Consider the following 23,249-nt stretch of genomic DNA (forward strand, 5'->3'; position numbering starts at 1 on the left):
CAGAAAAAAGTGGAGAGGCTGACGAAAGCCAATGAAAATGTGTAAAAATGTGCAAAGGAAAATTATCCTTTAAATTTAATAAAAGGTCTCAATCCTACTTTTTTTTTTTTTCTACCTGACTCTGAATTACCATCTCAATCATTTTGAATAGGAAATTGCTAAAAATTATTAAGATTAGGTAAGATAACAGCTGTCTCCGATTTGGGATGTTTTGGAACACGCATACACTAAAACCCATGGGAGTTACACAACCAGAACGCTAAGCTCTCTTAGCAGAATCACCAACTCAGGCCTTCATCAGTCAGGATTTTTAAGATATTACAATGAACTAGGCAGGTTGAGGCATATACTGTGTGTAAGAATTGGGGATCCACCCATTATGTTATTTGGGGCTAAGAAGATCAACCCTGAAATAGTAACCAAAAAAAACAAAAAAAAAAAAAAAAAAAACCACAATTCCCTAAAATGCAAAACCCCATTTACATTCACAGTATCAATATGCAAGTAGGGAAAATCACACTAAACTAAGAAGTTAAGACATACTTTGTAGAAAAAAAAAATGAAGACAAGCAGCCACATACTTGATTGTATTTGCATTGTTGTGTTCTGAGAGTTTTTGTCTCCAAACCGCTATGGTTTCATCATTTATTAAACTGGTATAATGTGCTTGGTTCATAGTCCTGAAGTCAACAGCAGGAGAAGAATTCTGGAGAATTAAATGTAACAGTAAAAAGAAGAAATTACGTAGCATGGATCTTGTCTCCTCTCCTTTCTCCCACATATTCTCCATTTTATGTTTCACTTATGATCTAAATGTTGTGGTGTGCCGCCCAGATCCCCTCCACCCTTCAGAATGGAGGCTCCTGACAGATCCCAGCTGGGCTGCTGTCCAGGACTTGGCGTTGACTGTTGCTTCACTATCACATCCAATGGCAGGTAGAGGTATGGTGCAAAAGTCCAGTCCCCGGCCGGGCGCGGTGGCTCAAGCCTGTAATCCCAGCACTTTGGGAGGCCGAGACGGGAGGATCACGAGGTCAGGAGATCGAGACCATCCTGGCTAATACAGTGAAACCCCGTCTCTACTAAAAATACAAGAAAATTAGCCGGGCGAGGTGGCGGGCGCCTGTAGTCCCAGCTACTCGGGAGGCTGAGGCAGGAGAATGGCGGGAACCCAGGGGGGCGGAGCTTGCAGTGAGCCGAGATCCCGCTACTGCACTCCAGCCTGGGGCACAGAGCAAGACTCTGTCTCAAAAAAAAAAAAAAAAAAAAAAAAAAGTCCAGTCCCCTTGCCTCAACTCAGGACTGGCTGAAGGACCTCACAACTTCAGTGCTCCTCATGGGACTGGCTGAGGCCCCTGTTACAACTGATCTGCATTTCAGCCCCTCCCTCTGCCCAATCCCGCCTCCTTCATCCCTCAGTAGATGTTCTTCTAGAGGGCACTCTCCCAAAAACCTTTGAGTCTCGGGTCTGTTTTCCGGAGAAATCAACTCAGTACAACTTTCCCAGCCCTCTTTCCCCTTTGCTTTGAATCACTGTAACAGCAGGTTTTTAAGGTATTAGTCACCTGCCATAAATGTCCTCCAAACTTCAACAAAATGTATTACAAAAGAGTCAGAGTTCAGTTATAATCTATATGACAAATAACCTATAAAAACAATGACTCTTAATTTCTTGCTTCAAGTACATAGCTATTATAAGAAAAATGGCAGAAAAAGATGTCAATAATGTATGTCCTTGAAAATTCCAAATGCTGCCCAACACTGTGCATCTTTTATTCAGTGAGATTAAAGAAAAAAATAATAATAAGCACTTTCCTTTTCTAAAATTGCTTGTTTTCAACTTATTTTCCCCAAACCTTGTTCTTGATCGAGAACTAAGAAAAAGTTGATGGTGCTTTATACTCCTTGTCTCCAGTTAAGAGGAAAAAGGTAATATTAAAGCACTCATTCATCAGCTCATGAGATCATTTTTTTCTCCTTTGTACCTACACATAAAAACAAAACTTTCAAAGTAAATTTTCTTGGTTACTTTCCCATAGCTTCAAGTTAAGGTATCATTATGGGAGGAAGGAGTAGAGCATGTAATAAAACAGATGCCTGACAAAGTTTGTGATCATCTGGTTATTGATAACTATTCTACTAAAATGGCCACAGATATCTATGGAGAGAACAAAAATCATTTTGAAGTACATACAAGGAAGTCATAATCCAAAGCAGATGCTGGAGTACACACACAGATTGTCTTTCTACCTCATTTTAAAACCATTGTTGTTGTGTAAATTTTATTTATTTCCTCCATTCAAAGGGGCAGCTGAACATCAATTCTAACACAAACCTACAAAAAAATAGACTTGGAACTAGTTTCTCAATCCTCATCATATGTCCAATAAACCAGAGAAGCACAAGTTCAGAATCACTTAAAGAACCAAGAAAAAATATCATTCTTCCTGTCTTTAATACATACAGGCAAAAAAGGAAAAATTGCTCTTAGGTCAGTGTTTCTCAACTTTGGCTGGACTTTGGATCACCATGGGAATGTTCGATAATCCTGATGACCAAGTCATACTCCAGACCAATTAAATCAGAATCTCTAGAGGCATCAGTATTTTGTAGAGCTCCCAGGTGATTCCAGTAGGCAGCCAAGGTTAAGAATCACTGTTCCAGGAAAAAGATTATGAGATAGACACACACACACACACACACACACACACACACACACACACAATTGTAACAATCCCAACCACATTCCCTCTTCAACTCTATCCAGGGAACAAAATGAAAGGAAAAGGAGATGCTGTGGTTTACATTCACTAAATTCCCAAGACCTAGAATCAATGCAGCAAAGGGGTATCTGACTATAACTCCTTCCCTCCCTTCTTTCACCTAAGGCCTGGCAGTAATGAATGAGTCAGCCTTTTATAAAAATAGAGGCTATGGCCAGGCGTGGTGGATCACGCCTGTAATCCTAGCACTTTAGGAGGCTGAGAAGGGCAGATCACTTGAGGTCAGGAGTTCAAAACCAGCCTGGCCAACATAGTGAAACCCGTCTCTACTGAAAATACAAAAAAATTACCCAGGCGTGGTGGTGGACGCCTGTAATCCCAGCTACTCGGGAGGCTGAGGCAGGAGAATCACTTGAACCCAGGAGGCGGAGGTTGCAGTGAGCCAGGATGATGGCATTGCACCCCAGCCTGGGTGACAGAGTGAGACTCTGTCTCAAAAACAAAACAAAACAAAACAACAAAAAACATAGAGGCTGTAACTATACAGGTGCTTTTTCTTGGTTCTTTAAGTGATATGGTAACAGGGTAAATATACGATTTGATTGGCCTCTGTATCTAAATAATCATCTCTGGTTAATAGTTTAAGTAAATGTGTATAGGTTTCAGTTTCTCTCAACTCATCAAAGTCATTCTCTGTCCAGCTTTTTAAGAGTAACATCTTCTTAAGTAATGTTTACTTTCCTTTTTCTTTTTTTTGTGATCTTATGCTATGGGTACCTCTCCCTCTTTCCAGTTGTTTAAACTTTAACCTGTCCTGTCTCTCTAATAGTATGCTACTTCACTTCCTTCTCATCAGCGTGTTGTTTTCCAGGCCCAACAGTGTTAATTACAATAATAAAAATCAGTTACATATATCAGATACTGTATTTATAAAAGAAAACTAAGTTTCATGTTAAATTTCACAGGAAAACTAAAGTTGGATACTATTACTCAAGTCAGTTACTAGGGGAAATAAATACTTCAAACTCTACTACCTATTGACAAAAACTGATTATCTTCCACAAAGTCAGTGCCTTTTGTATTTTGTTATATTGACATCTTGAAGAAACAAAGAATAACCTCAGCTTTCCTCAGGATTTCTCTCTAACACACACTCTGAGGCTGGGTCTAAAATAAACTGCTGCTAAGGCAGCAGTTCCAAATCACGCCAGATGGCAGCACTAAGCCACCTTCTTCAGGCACCTGACCTGGAAAATAGCTCATCATCAGCTTTAGCTGTCCAGCCTGCAGCCTCAGGCTCCACCAGGACCTTTTCCAACAGAATCATAGAACCAGAGTGACTACAAGGCAAAAACTTTGTGTACTTAAAGATAGCTAAGTATCAAACTAATAGAGAAAGTTTCCAAGACTGAAAGAGCCCCTGGTTTCCATAGTTGTTCATTTTCTTCCTGGTCAATTCTGACTCCTTTATCATCACTAACAGCCCCTTTCTTGCTCCTCCAGGAGAGCATAAGCATCCATGCACCACTCAGAGCTGGTCCTGTTGAAATGCTTGCTGAATAAAAGCAGGAAGGGTGGGGAAGGAAAAGAGAAGACAGGAAAGAAAACACAGGGGAAGGAGTGCAGCACTGACAACAAATCTGTGCAGCTGTTTTCAGACTGAATTCCCCCAGCAAGGAAGAGTGGAAGGAATTCGAACCCTGTCACAGAGTCCTGGATCCACACTCTACCTTCAAGCAGAAAGACAATGTCACACTGTCTTTATCCACTACAGTGATGCGGGAGACAATAGGAGGGAAATTTTGGTGTCACGTCATGAGCAGATTATAAATAACAAAATACATCTGAAAATTGTGGTATCTCTTACATATATATATACACACACACACACACTCAATCACATCAAAGAAACCCACCAAGTTCTCAAATACCTAGCATTTGTTGCCACTTAACCGGGAAGAAAAGAAATGGAAAATCAAATAATGCCAAAGTAAGTACAAACTCCCTAGGCATCCTTTACAGTGTTTCTGGAACAAGTACAAATATAAATAAATAATTTCAAATTATAAATTAGAACTCCATAGTACCAGGAGAACTGTTGGCACTTCAAGGGAGCCAAATGGAGACAACTTCTTCCAGATTTAGTTTGTTTATTTTAGAAATAACATAAGATTGGTAGAAACAAAGAGTAACACTGCTCTTTATGTTGCAATTACTTGTTAAAACAAATATTGGTTCACCATTATTCCTCCCTGGAAATAAGAGTCACAAGAAAAATTTTACCTCATATTTGGAGCAAAGTACAAAAGTTTGGTCTCCTCCAGAGAAGATCTGCTTAACGATATGATATTTAAAGCGATCTGTCAAAAAAAATTCCGAAAGCATATTTTTCAATAATTGAAGTTTCTCCTCGATCCCTTTTTCTACTGTTGCAGAATACGCTTCAGAGTGGGTACCTATCCATTTTAATTGTGTCACAGAAGTAAGAAATCTTCTCCCCTGGCTCACTGCCTAGGACTGTTTCTACTTCAACTAAAAATAAATATATAAAATGGTATCCTCCACTCTAACTCTTCTTCTGCCCCTCCCCAACTGCCAGCGAATCCTGACCTCGTTTCTCTTTTTCATTCTAACTCTGGCATGCCACTGACCTGAAATCTGAAATGGGCACTATTCTTTATGGTAACAAATAATTTAGCATGTGAGTGTGGTGGACCCACGCCCCTTCAGGATGAATCTTGCCGTGGAAGGACCTCCATTTCCTGCTCCCTGCTTCACCTCCCATTACACTGTGTCCATGGCGACAGTCTCCTACTACCACGTTGCCTTTATTTCTGATACACCACACTATTTCACATCTTGGTGCCTCCTCCCTCTGCTGTCCCTGGCACACGGGATTCTCCATGAATGTGCCCACCAGGAGCATAACCTGAATGTGCTTCTGGAGCTGCACCTTGGTGGTGTTCACACCAACTCCCTCACAGTCCTCTATACCTGGCTAACTCTAAATCATCCTTCGAGGCACAGCTCAAACTTCCTCTAACCACAATACTCCTCTATGCCTTCCTCTGTGCTCCCACATTACCAAGAGGGTTCCTAAAACCATGTCATTTACATAACTGACATTTACCTGCTTATGTTATAAAATCATTTTGGCAAACATCCAAGCACAAATTTAGGACCATGGAAGTCAGGTTATAATTCAACTTCAAAAATTTGCGGTTTCAAAATAACCAAAAAATACCTGAGTTGGTAAACTTCCTAAATAAATGTATTCCACGTGTGAGTACAATGTCTTGGAGAAAAGAATTTACAACAGAGAAGAGGACACAAAGCCAGTCTTTTGCTTTTGGGAACATCATCCAAACAAAATCTTGTTTATTTATATTTTAAGCTGCACTACATTTCAGATGCTCATATATTCATTCCAAAAACGTCTACTGAGTGACAAGTTCATGCCAGGTCCTGTGCTATATGCTAGGTTTACAAAAAGGAAAAGAGTTTGTCTGTGTCCTTGAGTTTCTTATAATCCAGTACTAAAATTTATGATGGTTACTGTTTCAAACAAATTCCTGATCAAGCCATAAGTGTGTCACCTTATCGACTTCAAAATCAAAATTAATTACTAAATTACACTTCCTTTTAATGATTCTCTAGCTCCATTTCAGCCTCAGATTTATTATTTCAAGGTGAAGCAGTCATTCAATATTAATGACTGCCTTACTTTGATTTCCAGTGAAACCAAGACTGTTATTTAATTATTTTTTAAGGGAAGAAAAAAAATGGCATAAAAAGAAATCACATCGTGTTATGTACCAAAACACAAATAGCAAAGTAGAGGTAACATAGTACACAGGATTTAGAATGACCTAGGTTTAAATCCTGCCTCCAGAATCTATGTGATCTTGGGCAAATTACTTGACCTCCTTAAGACTTCGTTCCTTATCTCTAACATGGGGATAACAACCACTAACTAGTTCTTAGGCTATTTTGAGTGCTTTGCATAGTAATGAAACATCATTAAGCATTCAGTACATGCAAACTATCATTATTAGCAACAACAATAAAATGTACACACCACCACCAAGGTCTGTGAAAACAAAGTAACTGGTAGAGTTTGAATGTATGTTCTGGTCAAAACTCATGTTGAATTGCAGTAATCCCCAATGTTGGAGGTGGGGCATGGTGGGATGTGTTTAGATCATGCGATCGGATCCCTCATGAATGGCTTGGGCCCTCCCCTTGCTGAGAAGTAAGCTCTTGCTCTGAGTTCACATGAGATCTGGTGGTGTAAAATGTATGGCACCTCCCCTCCACTCTTTCTCTTGCTCCTGCTTCTGCCATGTGAAGTGTCTGCTCTTTCTTCGCCTTCTGCCATGATTGAAAGATTCCTGAGGACTCCCCAGAAGCCAAGCAGATGCCTGTATCATGCTCCCTGTAGAGCCTGCAGAACCGTGAGCCAATTAAAACTCTTTTCTTCATAAATCACCCAGTCTCAGGTGCTCTTTATAGCAATGCAAGAACGGCCTAACACAACAGTATTTCCTGCCTTATTTATTCTCTACGATCTCAACTATAAAGTTTCATGCATAGTAAGTATTGAAATTATTAATTGATGTTTAAAAATACCTTATCTTCATTCCCTCCAAAAGACCTCAAAGTAAGTAACAGATACATATTCTGTAAACAACTGCTTTCATCACTTAAAATACCATTAAATTCCAGAGACGATCATTCTTACCAGCTCGGGCTGAAAGCTGGCCACTGTGGGCGGCCCAGTAACCCTTGACAGGAGATGGGCACTTGACATTACAAGTGTGCCCAGTTCCTAATTGACCTCTTGCTCCACAACCAAATGCATAGATAAGTCCGGAAGAAGGCACGAAGGCTAGGGTATGTTGTCTGTGAAAAAATAATTTAACTCATCAGCATAGTTTCTACTAATGTGGATGTACACTCTGACTCTGACTTTTAACTTCCACATGTGCACAGCACAGGGTGCTCCTATAGAGCCTTCCCCATGTTAACACGTGATTCTTCTTGCAGCAGCTGCTCTCCATACTACTATCCTTCTCTAATACTCTAGATCACGAGGAGGGCGGCAAGTCAGCAAAGAGCTGAATGATCTGCTGCAGGTGGCCTCTGAGATGAACGGAGAGAAGCAGGGTAGACTCAGGCAAAAATTTCCAAGAAGTTCTTTGGGACTCTCTTATTTTCCTTTCTTTATCCCTTCCCCACATCCTGCTACTCTTTATCCCAAAAGAAGCCTAATGTCTCATGTTGCTCTGTTTATCTAAAACCCTTCCTTGCCACACTCTACCAAGGTCTTTCTCCACATTTCACCACAGGCATGCATGCAGTTAAGATCTCTTAAAATGACGGTCACTAGGTATAATCACATTCTTCATCACTACAAGATAAGACCCATTTCTGGGTCCAAGTGAATACAAGGAAGCTTTCAGGAGCACTCACCTGCCACAAGCAATCTGAGTTACTTCACTACCCATCAGTTCTAGAACTCTTCTAGGATTAACCTCATCATTCATGGAGTCATGTCCAAGTTGCCCACAGGAACCAGCGCCAAAAGTAAACACACCTCCACTCTAACAAAGAACAAACACCATATGACTTCACTGTATCCTTAAGGGTACACCTCTAAAACCTGTATACAAAATGCCTATCACAACAATGTGCACAAGAGCACTACATTCACTTGACACTTCGCCAAAATCACTTTGTAAGGATGTTCATTAAATAGAAAAATAATAAAAAGGGAATTTCAGACTGCATCTTTATGGAACAAAGATAGCACTGCTCAAAGGAATGTGTGCCTTCTGTAAATTTTAAAAATTGTTTAAAAGTACAATGATACGTTAGGAAGCAAAATTTATTTATTTATTTTTTTTATTATTTCTGAATTTTTTTTTATTTATTTTTTATTATTATTATACTTTAAGTTCTAGGGTACATGTGCATAACGTGCAGGTTTGTTACATATGTATACTTGTGCCATGTTGCTGTGCTGCACCCATCAACTCGTCAGCACCCATCAACTCGTCATTTACATCAGGTCTAACTCCCAATGCAATCCCTCCCCCCTCCCCCCTCCCCATGATAGGCCCCGGTGTGTGATGTTCCCATTCCCGAGTCCAAGTGATCTCATTGTTCAGTTCCCACCTATGAGTGAGAACATGTGGTGTTTGGTTTTCTGTTCTTGTGATAGTTAGGAAGCAAAATTTTAAAAAAGGAGAAACGAGGAGCTAGGATAAATGAGATGATTTTACATATCATTCACATATAAGAAATTAAGTGCTCCTACAAATTCCTTGGTAAGTAAGGTGTTTTTTTTAACAGCTGTATTTAAATAATTTAAATAAATGTTAAGGCATTTTATGAAAGTGAACCTACAATAATATTTGCTCAGTATAAAAATACATTTTCATTCTCTCTAGAATATATTTAGAAGCAAAAGAAACACGATTATTTTAAAACATTAAATTGCTGTTTCTTTTTTATATATTTAAATGACTTGTTTTAAAGGAACATAGGATATATATACACACATGTATCTACTGTCCTATATTTTAAAGTTATTTATATTGAACTATTCTTAAATGTTTACTAAGACACTCTACAAGATTACCAAAGAGGGTAACAGAGACATATAAAAAAGTAGTCTTTTTCTATTCCTTTGGAAAACAACAAACATAAAAGAGAGCATTCGAGTTCAAGCCACAATACTGTAATCACACACCATCACTACACTAAAATAATCAAGCAATTCTAATCACCCATCTTATCCCCAGCACCAAAGAATACTCTGAGCTCCTTACCTTTGTGAGAACTGCTGTGTGTTCTTCTCCACAACTAATATAGACAACTTTTTGTGTGCGTAAGAGTTTTACATGGCATGGAGACTCTCGATCTAGAATAAATTAAATATCAGAATATCACTACCATTTGACTTTGAGATGAAATACACACAACTATCTTGGCATGAATTTTGGATTCCTGGATTCCTGACACATGTTGTTTCCTGCCTGCATCTGTACTTGGATACCCAACAGACTTCTCAGTTTTAATTTACCAAAAACCTACCTCATGGTTTCCCTACACTCTCCAACCCTGCCCACTCTCCAGCTCACTTTACCACACACACATAGTTTTCCCCATTTCAGAAACAGTCATTTTGCCCCTCCAGCTGTTTCTTTATTTCAAACCACACATCCAGCAGTGAACAAAACCAACTGGCCTCCTCTTCAAAATACATTTAAAATCTGACTTTACTCCCACAACCTCCACGCTGATCTTCCAGCTTCCCCCTTGACCCACTACAGCCAAAGCCAAAGTGGAGCACACCTCTCCTCCAAACCCTCAGGGTCTTCCCCTCTCACTGAGAAAACCAGCTAAATCCTCACCCTGCCCCTCAGGGCCCTGCATAACTGGGTCTACACGACCTCTCTGACCTGCAGCTGTGCTACTCTTCCCCTTCTCTCTAACTACATCTCTTCCCACATGAGCGCCTTTGCACACCCGGTTCCCTCTGACAGAAATGTTTTTCACCCAGACATCTACATGTCCCATTTCCCACCTGATTTCCTACAGGTTCTGCTCAAACATTTTCTTATCAGAGGGGCCCTTTGTAACCACCTTATGTAAAGCAGGAAGCTGCACTCTCAAACCCTGTGTATTTACTGGTTTTGTTGCACCTCCACTCACTAGAATACAGTCTCCACTAAGACAAGGATGTTCTCTATTCTGTTCACTGTTGCTCCCTTAGTATCTCACATGGGGCTAGCACATAGTAGATCCTTAAGAAGCATGTGTTAAATGAATGTGCTTTTAAACTAAATACATACATATGAAGGGTTTACCTACCTTTTTCATCACTGAGCCCCAGCTGCCCTGCATTATTCATCCCCCAGCCAAAAACAGCTCCTGAGAGAGACAGGGCAAAGCTGTGAGCCCCTCCGGCAGCCACCTGAGCCAGTGGGATCCCCTCCAGGGACCTCACCCTCTGCGGGCTGGCTTGAGAGGGGAACTCCTTCCCTAAGCCAAGCTGCCCATGGCTGTTCTTTCCCCAGGTGAAGAACTGGCCATCTGAAATAACAGGATAACTGGTATTACCATAAAATGATACAAGCTCCACACACAAAAATAATCAAGTTATTAGGGTCATTTGCCAGTTGCCCCCCAACACCAAACCCACCCGAGAGCAAAGAACAGAGACACTTCATGCTGTCAGACTGCCAAAACCCAAACTCCCAAGTGATAACAGAGAGGTAAGCTGAGTCTTACTGCCCTTCAAAGGCTATTAAAATTTATACACAGAAAATATTAAATGTATAAGTAAATTCAATTTCACACAGGCCAATTACCAGGCTTAAGCAAGATCAACTAGTTCTGACCATACTAAGACTATGAGACCCAAGACTTCAGGAGGTCCAGCTATGACCACTTGGTCTGCTCTGCAGATAATCAAGCAGGACACAGAAGTGCAGATTTATTTAGGTTTCTCCAACTCCTTTTTCATTTATTTGGGAGCTTGATAGTGGAATGTAGCTTGAGAGTTGGCTGTCGCTAAGAAAAATCAATCTTCTCCATGCTCAGAACACCTAGGTATCGTCCTGCCCCCTGCTCATCTTCCCCTGTGAAAGTTGGAGCAGCAGTGATGACCACCTACTTCATCATCCACACCCTGAGAAAAGGATGAGCTATGCAAAGCCCATCTGAGAACTGTCACTGTCCAACAGCAATGCATAGACCCTAACCAGTTAATTCAAAGTGTTGAGTTAGATAATATCACACAAAAAGACAAAGAGAAAGTTTTCAAAATTAACATAGCATTAACATATGTTTAATGTTACTTTACCAGCCGCAAGAGCCAAGCAATGCCAGTTGCCACAGGAAACTTGTAATATTGTTTGCTGGTTCAGCTTTTGTATTAACCTAAAACAGAAAAGGCTTTCTTTTTCAGATAGATATTCACACACAAACACAATTATCAGAAATATTCCCAACTAAATAAAATATCAATAATAAATAACATCATCTTGCCTAAAAGTCTTTTTAAGGCTGGGCACAGTGGCTCACACCTGTAATCTCAGCACTTTGGGAGGCCGAGACGAACACCTGAGGTCAGGAGTTTGAGACCAGCCTGGCCAATATGGTGAAACCCCATCTCTACTAAAAATACCAAAAAAAATAGCCAGGCATTGTGGCACATGCCTGTAATCCCAGCTACTCGGTAGGCTGAGGCAGGAAAATTGCTTAAACCTGGGAGGCAGAAGTTGCAGTGAGCCAAGATCGCACCACTGCACTCCAGCCTGAGCAACAAAGCGAGACTCTGTCCCCCGTCCCACCCCCTCAAAAAAAACTCTTTTTAAAATCAAATATATAATCTTACATGATATAATTCTATTAGGTCTTTCATCAGCCTCCTGTCTCTTAGGTAGTTACTGTTTAAAACAACAACAACAAAAAAACACTTTTGCATTTAGACCCATTGCCACAATCCTCCATTATTTCTCACCTTGTCTTCTTCAGTTCAGGGGCAAATGGAAAGAGCTACAGAAGAAAGATCCTAAGAATATGGTTGGTGTCTATGTGGCTTTCAAAATAACAGAAATGCCACCATCCAAAATAAGTGAAATGTCAATTTCACTTCTGGGTATATACATACAATATGGTACACACACACAACAGAATATTAATCAGCCTTAAAAGGGAAGGAAGGTCTGACACATGCTTTTAACATGGATGAACCTAGAGGACATTATGCTAAATGAAATGAGCCAGTCACAAAAAACTGAAACTGTATGATTCCACTTATATGAAGTATCTATTGTAGTCAAATTCATAGAAATCAATTTTGCAAGATAAAAAAGTTCTAGAGGCCGGGCGCGGTGGCTCATCACTGTAATCTCACCATTTTTGGAGGCCAAGGCGAAAGAATCGCTTGAAGCCAGGAATTCAAGATCAGCCTGGGCAACAAATCAAGACCCTGTTTCTACAGAAACTATCAAAAGCAGCTGGGTGCGGTGCCATGAGCCTGCATTCCTAGCTACTTGGAAGCCTGAGGTGGGAGGATCATCTGAGTCCAGGAGTTCGAGGCAGTGAGCTGTGATCACACCACCACACTCCAGCCTGGACTACAGACAGAGTGAGACCCTGTCTCAAAAAAAAAAAAAGGTAAGAAAAAAGAAAGTTCTAGGGATTGGTTATACAACAACGTGAACATATTTAACACTATTGAGCTACACATTTAAAAATAGTTAAGATGGTAAATTTTATGTTATGTGTATTTTACCACAATTAAGAAAAATAATAAGAGCCATGCCTCCAAAACCGAAGTTCCTAGGATGGTAAAGAGAAGGGTCACATGATTTCTTTTCAAATCTTACTCCCCTGCTTGTTCATGTGAAAGAGAGAGAACAGCACCTATTTTAGAGTTGTGGCGAGAATTAAATGAAAAATTCCAGTTAAAGTGCTTGGCACTACCCAAGAAAGTTGGGCACCCTGGGAATACCTCCTGCTCTCTATTTTAATAGTTGACAAGTTGTCACGTTCATCTTCCCTAAGTGTATTGTGCCATGGAAACTAAGGGGTCGGATGGATACCCCTTGGAAGAGGGGTATCTTTGAAGATAGATATCCTCTGGGGGAGAGGACAGAGGATTATTTAGATCGACACTTAGATAATGCTTTTGTTCATGTTTTATTTTCTCAGATATAAAAATTTAAAATAGAGTTCACAAACACATTTAGTGTTTAGTACCAAATATAAATGAACTTTTTTTTATTCTTATAACTGCAGATTCATGTGCAATTGTAAGAAATAATATAGAGAAATCCCTTATATACTTTGTCCAGTTTCCCCTAATTATAACATTTTGCAAAATTACATATAATATTATACCCAGGATATTGAAGATATTAACATTAATACAATCTACCAATCACATTCATATTTCTCCAGTTTTACTTGTACTCATTTCTGGGTATTAGTTTTATCGTGTAAGTGTATCCACTCTGCCACAGTCATGATACCAAACAGTTCCAACACCATGAGAATTCCTCGTATTAAACTTTATAACCACTCCTCCCCTTCCCCTGTTCCTAACCCCTGGCAGCCACTAATCTATCCTCCATTGAGAAAATGTTGTTATTTTTTAAATGCTATATAAATGAAATCGTACAGTAGGTAATCTTTTGGGATTGGCTTTTTTCACTCAGACTAATTCCCTGGATATTCACCCAAGTTGTGTTAATCAATAGTTTATAGAACAGCACTATTTTCTAAAATTGAAAAATGCATTACTGCCTAAGAGACCAATGTTTCTCAGGTTGCTATATAGCAACAACCCTTTTTCCTATCAAGTTTACACTCAAATTCCCCATCACCATTACTCTTGTCACTATCAGTTGTAGAAAAGAAGCAGGTCAAAAGAACAAAGATAGATAATAGAGAAATTGTACCCTTGAGGTAGGGAAGAGGGGGTTCACATAGTGCAAGCACATACTGTATTTTACCTTCTTGTCTCCTTCCATCCTCCCCACAACTCTATAAGTAAGTAATTCCATTTTTAAGTTAGGAAACTGAGGCTTAGAAAAGTTAAACAACCTGCCCAAGGTCATTCACCTTAGAAGTAAAAGAGCCAGTATTAGAATCCAAGGCTTGTTTGACATCAAAGCTATGTTACTTTCCACAATACAAAGGTATAAATTAATGAATTTATTTCAGTTAACTTATAATAAAAAACTATATACAAAGTCTTGGAAGTCATCCATAATTTGAACATAACTAATGAATATTAAGCTACTACTGTAGCACAGATTACTTCATTTTTAAAAATGAAATGCCATTAAAAACCTTAATTGTATTTTGGTCATCAACAAATGAAATATTTTTGCCATTAATGTTATGAACATTTTCCCTAATATTACACACAACATAACATCTAGCACTTCTTTTTTCTTACTGCCACTCTTCCTCTCCCCACAAAATTAAATTAATTTTTGGAAGAAATGAATCTAAGACACTACCTGTCCTAAATCAGGAAATGAATCAAATCACTTTTACCTCCATGTTCTTATTTAACACAACCTTCGATTAAAGAGACAAAAATCTAAGAAGGGCAAGAAAGAAGAGGAAGAAGAATATGCTGTCCTTTAAAGGGGACAATAATTAGGCAGAGGAGGAGAGGCCACTTATTAAACTTGTGCTGAGCAATGTATGTGACAGGCACTCCTAGCAATGGTGATGCTAAAATAAATCATCCAATTATCCTGCCATTAATAGCTCACATCTTTGTAGTAAAAACAGATATTAAATCAACAATTACAAAGAATGTGTTCCACAGTAGTGGTATATGAAACATTTGTAGCATAAAGGAGTAAGAATTAAATAAAGGAAATAAAATGGCAGCTCTTTGATCATTAAGAACCTTCAACAAACTGAGACACCACCACTAAAAAGTCCATCTGAAAGTAACTACAATATTTGGGATGTTCTCTTAGTGGCAACTATTAGATACTTAACTAAATCATCTAAGGTTCAGATTTAAGTAAATCTTTAAGAGACTCAAAACCTACTGTATTGATTCTTTTACATTAAAGAATCTATGTATATCTGGTATTTTAGCTGTTTGTAATGCTTAAGGTGATTTGGCCTATCATTAGAGTAACAGGTCAGCCTTGTGATTCTATTTTAAAGAACTTAATTGAGTAATTCAGACTTGCAATTTTCAGTCAAAAGCTAATAAGCCTACAATGTGAAAGATGACTTTTTTATTCAAACATTTATCAATTGCCAGGCGCTCAGCGAGCAACCAGGCTACTAGAATAAATAAAGTACAGTTCCCAACTGACTCACATTTTTGAACCAGAGACGGACACTTCTATAAATAATTGCAACTTTTGTGACAAGTGTTTTAATAGTATAAGGCACAGGAGTGGCACAAAGGAAATAGCAATTAAATGAAGAAAACAGAAGAAAAACAAGGAGTCTAACAAATCAACAGCAGGAAATAGTATTTAAAAAGACTGACATTTGAAAACCTTCTTACCTGGGCACTGCCACAGAATCCTCAGTAGTCATGAGTCCTAGCTGACCATCACTCCCTGCACCCCAAGAAAACAGCTGGCCTCGGTCACTGAGGGCCAGACTGTGGGACTCGCCACATGCCACATGAATGATATGCTGATCTGCCAGAGCTCCAATTTGTTCTGAAAGAGACAAATTGGAGGAAGAAAATGTACAACCCAGAAACAGGAATACTGCTGCCATTACACAGGATTATCTTCCTGGGCAGTTTTATTTTTTAACAAGAACCACTTAATCTGAATATTTATAGAGATTATAAATTTCACATATTTCTAAACTATCGATTTACATTTGGAGACCCTGGGTAACATACATAACTATAGTAGCACACACATCCCAGATGTTCCCTGAACCTATACAGCCATGAGCCTGGTGTTTCTCTATCCAAGCAGAAGCCTGTACTATTTGGAGATGTTCCATCCAAGAGGCCTAAATGTTGAGTGGAAATGAAACATATTCCGAAAACTAGCGGGAGTGAGCGAAACCCTGCCTGGAACAATGAGACCCTCTCCCCCCACACACAAACACACCCAGAATTCTAAACAGCTTCTCCCCTCAGTTCTGGAACCCAGTCTTGTATGTATACAGTGAGGAAATAGAAGGATTTCTCTCTGGGAAAACTGGCCCAAAAGACAAGACCCACAGATAGTGACATTTGTGTGTTCCTCAATGAAATGTCCAGCTTCCCATCAGTCAACAAGAATCACCCACACACACACAGCTCCACTCACATTTTAGCACCTCACCCTTAAATGTAAAAGGCCAGACAAGGATCACCCTATGTGTGAGGAAAACTTAAACATGAAAAGCAAACAGCAACATAAACAGAAGGAAATGAACTCTGAAAAAACAGATCATGCAGGGAGCAAAGTTTCTTAAAAGTCTTTTGAGAAATCAAAGAAGATATTTCCACTCATGAACTAGAAAGAGAGTGCTATAAGAAAGCATTATTCAAAAAACAAACAAACAGAAATATCTTGGAAACCAAAAATGTGGTACCATAAATTAAAAAAAAAAAAAAGAAAAACCTTCAAAAGCAGGACTGAACGTTAGAAATGAAGAAATTTTCTAGGAAATAGAAGAAAAAAGCAAAGAGAAAATCAGAAGGGGAAAAAAGATAAGAAATTAGAGGATTGTTTCAAGAGGTCGAATATTCAGAAAGAGAATGGAGAAATCACAAGATAAAAATATTTCAAAAAAAAAATCACAAGAAAATTTCACACTGAAAGGATCTATTAAGTGCCCAGAATAATGATCAACAAAATATCTACTGTAGAACCCTTCATCTTGAAATTTCAGAATAACAAGAAAGAGTCTAAAAGTTTCTAGAAAAGAACATGTTTATATACAATAGAACAGGGATCAGAATGGCATCATAATTCTCAGAAGCAACACGAAAAACTGTAAGACAATGGAGCGATGCCCTCACAGTTCTGAAGGAAAGTAACATTCAAGCAAGAATTCAATACCCAACCAACTGTGAATGAAATGTGAGGCAAGGGGAGCAAAAGGGAAGTTTTGGAGCATGTAAAGCTCTCAAAATATTTTACCTCCCATACTGGTTTTCTCAGAAAGCTACTGGAAGATATGCCTCCAAAACAAGAACTCAGGATTTAGGAACCAGGAATCTTACACAGACAGGAAGGAGGTGAGAAACCTTTCTAGACAGCTGTGTAGCATGCCTACAAAGCAAAGGTGGAGGGATGTCTCCAAGGTGAAAAAGAAAATACTATTAGAGCATTATGAGTTTTATAATTCTACCAGAGATAGAGAGGTTACTGTGGGAAAAAAAAAAGTAAAGTCATTAACTTCAGGAAAAACAAAATGATTTATGAGAAAGAAAAGTACTCATGGTACATGCAATCATAATAACCGAACAAAAATACTTTCCATAGTTAATAATTGTCAAATTTTATTTAAAAGATTAACTATTTGGGGAAGGATGAGTGTCTGGTGGTGAAGAAGAGGAAAGGGTGGGTAGAGAATATAACAGAACTCTAATCTTTGCCAGTGTGAAGTTTCCAGATTATGTCCAATATTGAAAAAAAATCAAGAAATAATATTATAAGCATGTTATGTAGAAACATAAAGGTAAGCAGCAAAAAAAAAAAAAAAAAAAAAAAAAAAAAAGCTAAAGAGTTGAAATGACAGGGAGCGAGATTCAAGATAAGGACAGGTGAGGCAGGGAACTGTTATTTAACCTAAACACAGTTTGCATAAATATATTCCTTCAAAACAATAACACTTTTTTAACTGAAAATATGCTCATGCCAGAGAAATTACCATAATAAACAAAGATTCTGTAATTCCTGTTGTTCCCATTGTCCATCTTCTTTAACTTCTGCTCACTATTTACTTCCCAACTCAGCCTTGCACCAAAATGTAAGGAATGCTATCAAAGGAGCCCAGGTGGCTCGGACTCCACTCTAACCAAATTTCCACCTCATACCAATTCCAAGACTTGGAAGGCTTTTCTGTTCTCTAGGCCTGGGACCTAGCCTGATGCCTTATTCATGACTGAGGCCTGTCTCTTGGTACCTAACCTTCTTGCTACCTTAACTGTCTGAAGGAGTTAGTATATAGCCTAACACAACACTAATAAGTTTCCCCACTATCCTGACACTGTGGCTCTGATCCGTCTGCCGTTTTCTTTCCCTCGATCTCTCAATAGCATCCCTCTCTTGATCCTGTCTTTACTACAGCTGAGTAGCCTCAAAAGGGAACATCTGGATTCCAATGACCATTGACTCCCAGTCACGTCAATCTCTAGGCAAACCAATTCCTGTCCCATCACTCACCAACCCCACCTGGGCTCCTTTGATAGCATTCCCAACATTTTTGCAAGGTAAAGGACTATTCTTTGTGCCTGGTGCAAGGCTGAGCTGGGAAGTAAGTAGTGAGCAGAGGTTAAAGAAGATGGACAATGGGAACAACAGGAAATCCAGCTACCCTCACCACAACAATAAAACCTGTAGCCACAAAGGCAGAAATACTGTTCAGCAACCAAATGTTGATGGAGAACCAAACCACTGGTTACACAAGTCTAACTTATTCTATTTCTTCTAGCCAGAAAACTGTGCTCGTCTAATTCAGGCTGGAGATCCGTCACTGTGGAACTATAATCCCTCTTCTAGAATCTACCCCCAGGTCAGCCCAGTGTGCTGATGAATGCCTCATTCACTCCTCTCTCTGAATACACCCCTGCCCCACTTGGGAACATTCAGGCTGCAGTGCCCTCTGATTCATTTTCACATGCAGTCTCTTCTGATTCATTCCGTCAAGACTATACACTATATTTTGCAGATCATGATGGAACCTCAACCCACACATTAAAATAACTAAACACACTGAAGAAGCATTTGGTATTTCTTGAGGATAAAAGTATACTTTCTCTCTGAACCTTTCACAGCAACATTTTAAAGTTTTTAAAGTCTTTAGTAATGTTTTCAGTTCTGAACAAGTCATGGTAGGTAGGGCAGCACAGTGGCCAATGTGGAGCGCTGCTTACAGCAAGTCAGCAGTTCAGCTGGACTTGCATTATTAGGGTTAGTTCTACTTAGCTCTTGAGCCCATCATAATTTTTTAATGTTTTTTGAGTTAATGGTAAATTTGTCATTTAACCACCAAAAGATGGTAACTGAGAAGGATGATATGAGTCTAGGGGGTAAACGGATGATGCAGATTCTTAAGCCTTGCAACAACCCTGTGAGGCAAGGGTACCACAGCTGTCCTCAGCTCAGAAAGAGGATGTAATTTGGCCAAGGCTCACAACTAATGATTGGTGGAATTGGGATGGACACCAGGTCTGTCTGACTTCAAAACCCATTATACTTAACTAAGCTATATTGTCTTTCCTCATGGAAAAGAATTACATAGATTTTAAATTGGTAAAAATAACCTATAAAGTGAATACCCTACTTATGGATAATGGAAAACTAACTTTTCCCTCATCGTCTGTTCATATGAGAAACACATCCCGTGGCTTACAGTTAATAATATCAGCAGCTGGGTAGAAAGGACAGTAGTTCTCCCTTATCTGAGGTTTTGCTTTCCAGATTTTCAGTTACCTGCGATCAGTGCAGTGCAAATATATTAAGTGGAATTTTCCAGAAATAAGCAATTCATAAGTTTTAAACTGCACACCATTCTGAGTCCTGTGATGAAATCTCTCACTGTCCTGCTCTGCCTGGGACATGAATCATCCCTTTGTCCAGCATATCCATGCTGTATATGCCCCCTGCCTGTTAGTCCCTTAGTAGCTGCCTCTGTTATCAGATTGCAAAAGCGTAGTATATATAGCTTTTGGTACTATCCAAGGTTTCAGGTATCTAGTGGGGGTCTTGAAACACATCCCCTGCAGATAAGGAGGGACTACTATATACAGTATATATAAAATTAGTGATTAAAAGTTGGCACTAAGTTTTTAACTAATAAAACTATAATAAAATAAATGTAAGCAGTTTGTAGTACAAAGAGGGTTAAACTTTCACCACTTAGATGTCTCCTTTCTGCTTTTCCCCAAATCGTCAACTCTACAATTATACTTTTCTTTAGTAGCAGAAAACAAGTCAGAGACACACTGCAGGAAACCCAGCTCTTCGCCCTACCATTCTACACATTCTAAGTCCTCACATTCACCGTAACTCTTGATTTCCTGTTAGCACTGAACTCTTACTCTCCTGCACATCTTTCCTCCTGCTGCTACACTCTGCTCTCCTGACTACTTTTTCTCCAAAGTACTATCAACCCAGTCTGTGGGGTCCGGCAGACTTTTACTGAAAGTCTGGGTGATGGAGATACACTGTATCTCGGCAAACCACTCAAAACAAAATATTATACATCCAAGTTCCTCTGCAGTTCCCAACACAGAAGATGGCCTGGTATCTAATTTTCATCCTAGAGTCTCCCCGCCTCCCACAATATGACTTAAGCTCTTTCCCTCATTTTCTTTCTGTATCTGAAAGGTCTTTTTCCAAAGCCATATTCCAATTTCTTTCTTAATTAATTACTTTGGTCTAAACATTTTGGGGTATCTGGACTATTTCCATAAGAGGTATTCTATCTTGCTTCTGAGCCAAAGCACTGAAACCAGAGTCTGCTTTTAAAAAATTTTAATTATCATAGAATAAACTTGACCTTTTTTTGGTGTATAAGTCTATGAATTCAAACACATGTAACTACCACCACAATCAAGATACAGAACAGTCCCATCACCCCAAAAATGGTCTTCATGCTATTCCTTATAGTCACACCCTCTCCTCATCCTTAACGCCTGACAACCAACAATCTGTTTTCTCTCACTATAGTTTTGGGTTTTTTATACAGTCATGTAAATGGAATCATATAGTGTCTAACCCTTTGAAACTGGATTGTTTTACTCATAATGCCTCTGAGATTCAACTAAGTGGTTGCATGTATCAACAGTTTGTTCCTTTTACTGGTGAGGAGTATTCCACTGTATAATGGATGAACTACAGAGCACTGTTCCCAGGTTTTAGTGATTATAAATAGAGATGCAATGAACATCATATACAGCTTATAATATGACAGTAAGTTTTCCTAACACTGGAGTAAACACCCAGGTATGAGATTGCTAGATCATGTGGTAAATACATGTTTATTTAAAAAAAAAAACCCTGCCAAATCATGTTCCAGAAAGGCTGCACCATTTTGCATTAACACCAGCAATTAATGAGAGTTCCAGTTGCTCTGCATCATTGTCAACACTTGCTATTATCAGTACTTAATTTTACCCATTCTAACAAGTATAATGGTATTTCATCATGGTTTTAATTTGCATTTCCCTTGTGGCTAAAGATGTCAAACATATTTTCATGTGCTTATTTGCCATTTATCCTTTTTGGATAAATGTCTGTTAGAAGTTCTTGCCAATTTTTAAAATTAAATGTTTATTTCACTATTGTTGAGTTGTTTTTAAATATATTCTGGATACAAATCCTTTGTCAGATACATGATTTGCAAATAATTTCTCCCAGCCTGTAGACTGTCTTTTCATTCTCTTAACACGCTCACAGATGAGTCTACTTTAACAACTTTTTCCTTTATGGATTATGTTTTTGGTGTCATGTCTAAGAACTCTCTGCCTAACCTCAGGTTATGAAGAATTTCTCCTCTGCTTTCTTCAGAAAGCTTTATTGTCTCACATTTTACATTGAGATCTGTGATTCATTTTGAGTTGTTTTAAAAAGGTATGAGATTCAGATCAAGGTTCTTTTTTTTTTTTAAGATATAAATCTCCAAGTGTTCCACTACCCTTTGCTAAAAACAACTAACAAAATCCTTTCTATATGGAATCTCTTTTACATTTCTATCAAAAGTCAATTAACGGTATTTGTGTGGATATATTTCTGGGCTTTATTCTGTTCCACTGGACTGCGTCTACACCTCCAGTACCACATATCCTGGATTACTATACCTCTATAGTAAGTCTTAAAATCAGACAATTCCTTCAACTTTATTCTTATTTTTCAAAATTGCTTCAGGTATTCTAGATCCTTTACCTTCCCATACAAGCTTTATAATTGGCTTGTCTATATCTACAAAAAAAAAAAAAAAGAATACTACTGAATTTTAGCTGAAATTGTGTTAAATCTATAAGTCAACTTGAGAAGAACTGAAATATTTACTATAATTCGTTAAAGGTCTTAATCCATGAACACAAGACGTCTCTCCAGTTACAGAGGTCTTTGATTTCTTCTACCAGACTTTTGTAGTTTTCAGTATATAGATCTTATATATGTTTTGTTACAGTTATGCCTAAGTATTTTATTTGTTTGGAACAATTATAAATTGTATTTTTTATTCCAGTTTCCAATTACATATTGTTAATATATAGAAATAGTTGACTTTTGTGTACTGACCTTGAATCATACAAATTTAACGAATGGTTTTTTAATTTTCAATATAGACATTGCAATTTTTAATAGAAATAATTTTTTTTTCTGAGAATAGAGACAGGTTTTTTCTTCCTTCCCAATTTGTTTGCTTCCCCCCATCACCACCCCCCTCCTTATTCTTTCCTTATTACACTGGCTAGAACTTCTAGTATGATGTTAAATAGCAGTAGTGAGAGTGGACATCCTTGCCATGTTCAATGGTCTGAATGTTTGAATCCCCCAAAACGTATGCTGAAATCACCCCCAAGGTGATAGTGCTAGGTAGTGCAGCCTTTTCGGAAGTGACAAGGTCATGAGGGCAAAGCCCTCATGGTTGAGATTAGTGTCCTTATAAAAGAGACGATAGAGGGCTAGCTAGCCCCTTTCACTATATGAGGATAGAGCTAAAAAGGTGCCATCTATGAGGATGACAGTGCTCAGCAGACACAAAATCGGTTGGCACATTGGCCTTGAACTTTCCAGCCTCCAGAACTGTAAGAACACATGTTTGTTCTTTATAAGCCAA

The 23,249-nt window shown here is 38.7% G+C and overlaps 1 protein-coding gene across 6 annotated transcripts in view; it reads right to left on the minus strand.

Annotated features, from left to right (window-relative positions):
• The window catches only part of LOC105479630 (HECT and RLD domain containing E3 ubiquitin protein ligase 3), a 123,581-nt gene that overhangs the window by 45,127 nt on the left and 55,205 nt on the right, over nucleotides 1–23,249 (minus strand). For all 6 annotated transcript variants that reach the window (XM_011737698.2, XM_011737699.2, XM_011737701.2 and 3 more), the window contains 8 exons: nucleotides 15,790–15,949; nucleotides 11,596–11,672; nucleotides 10,602–10,823; nucleotides 9,557–9,648; nucleotides 8,196–8,326; nucleotides 7,465–7,625; nucleotides 5,007–5,083; nucleotides 582–706 (listed from right to left, as the gene is read on the minus strand). In XM_011737698.2, coding sequence (XP_011736000.2) covers nucleotides 582–706; nucleotides 5,007–5,083; nucleotides 7,465–7,625; nucleotides 8,196–8,326; nucleotides 9,557–9,648; nucleotides 10,602–10,823; nucleotides 11,596–11,672; nucleotides 15,790–15,949 — 1,045 coding nt within the window. The remainder of the gene's footprint in view (nucleotides 1–581; nucleotides 707–5,006; nucleotides 5,084–7,464; nucleotides 7,626–8,195; nucleotides 8,327–9,556; nucleotides 9,649–10,601; nucleotides 10,824–11,595; nucleotides 11,673–15,789; nucleotides 15,950–23,249) is intronic.

This window comes from Macaca nemestrina, chromosome 3 (assembly GCF_043159975.1).
Source record: "Macaca nemestrina isolate mMacNem1 chromosome 3, mMacNem.hap1, whole genome shotgun sequence".
In the NCBI taxonomy this organism is placed as follows: Eukaryota; Metazoa; Chordata; class Mammalia; order Primates; family Cercopithecidae; genus Macaca; species Macaca nemestrina.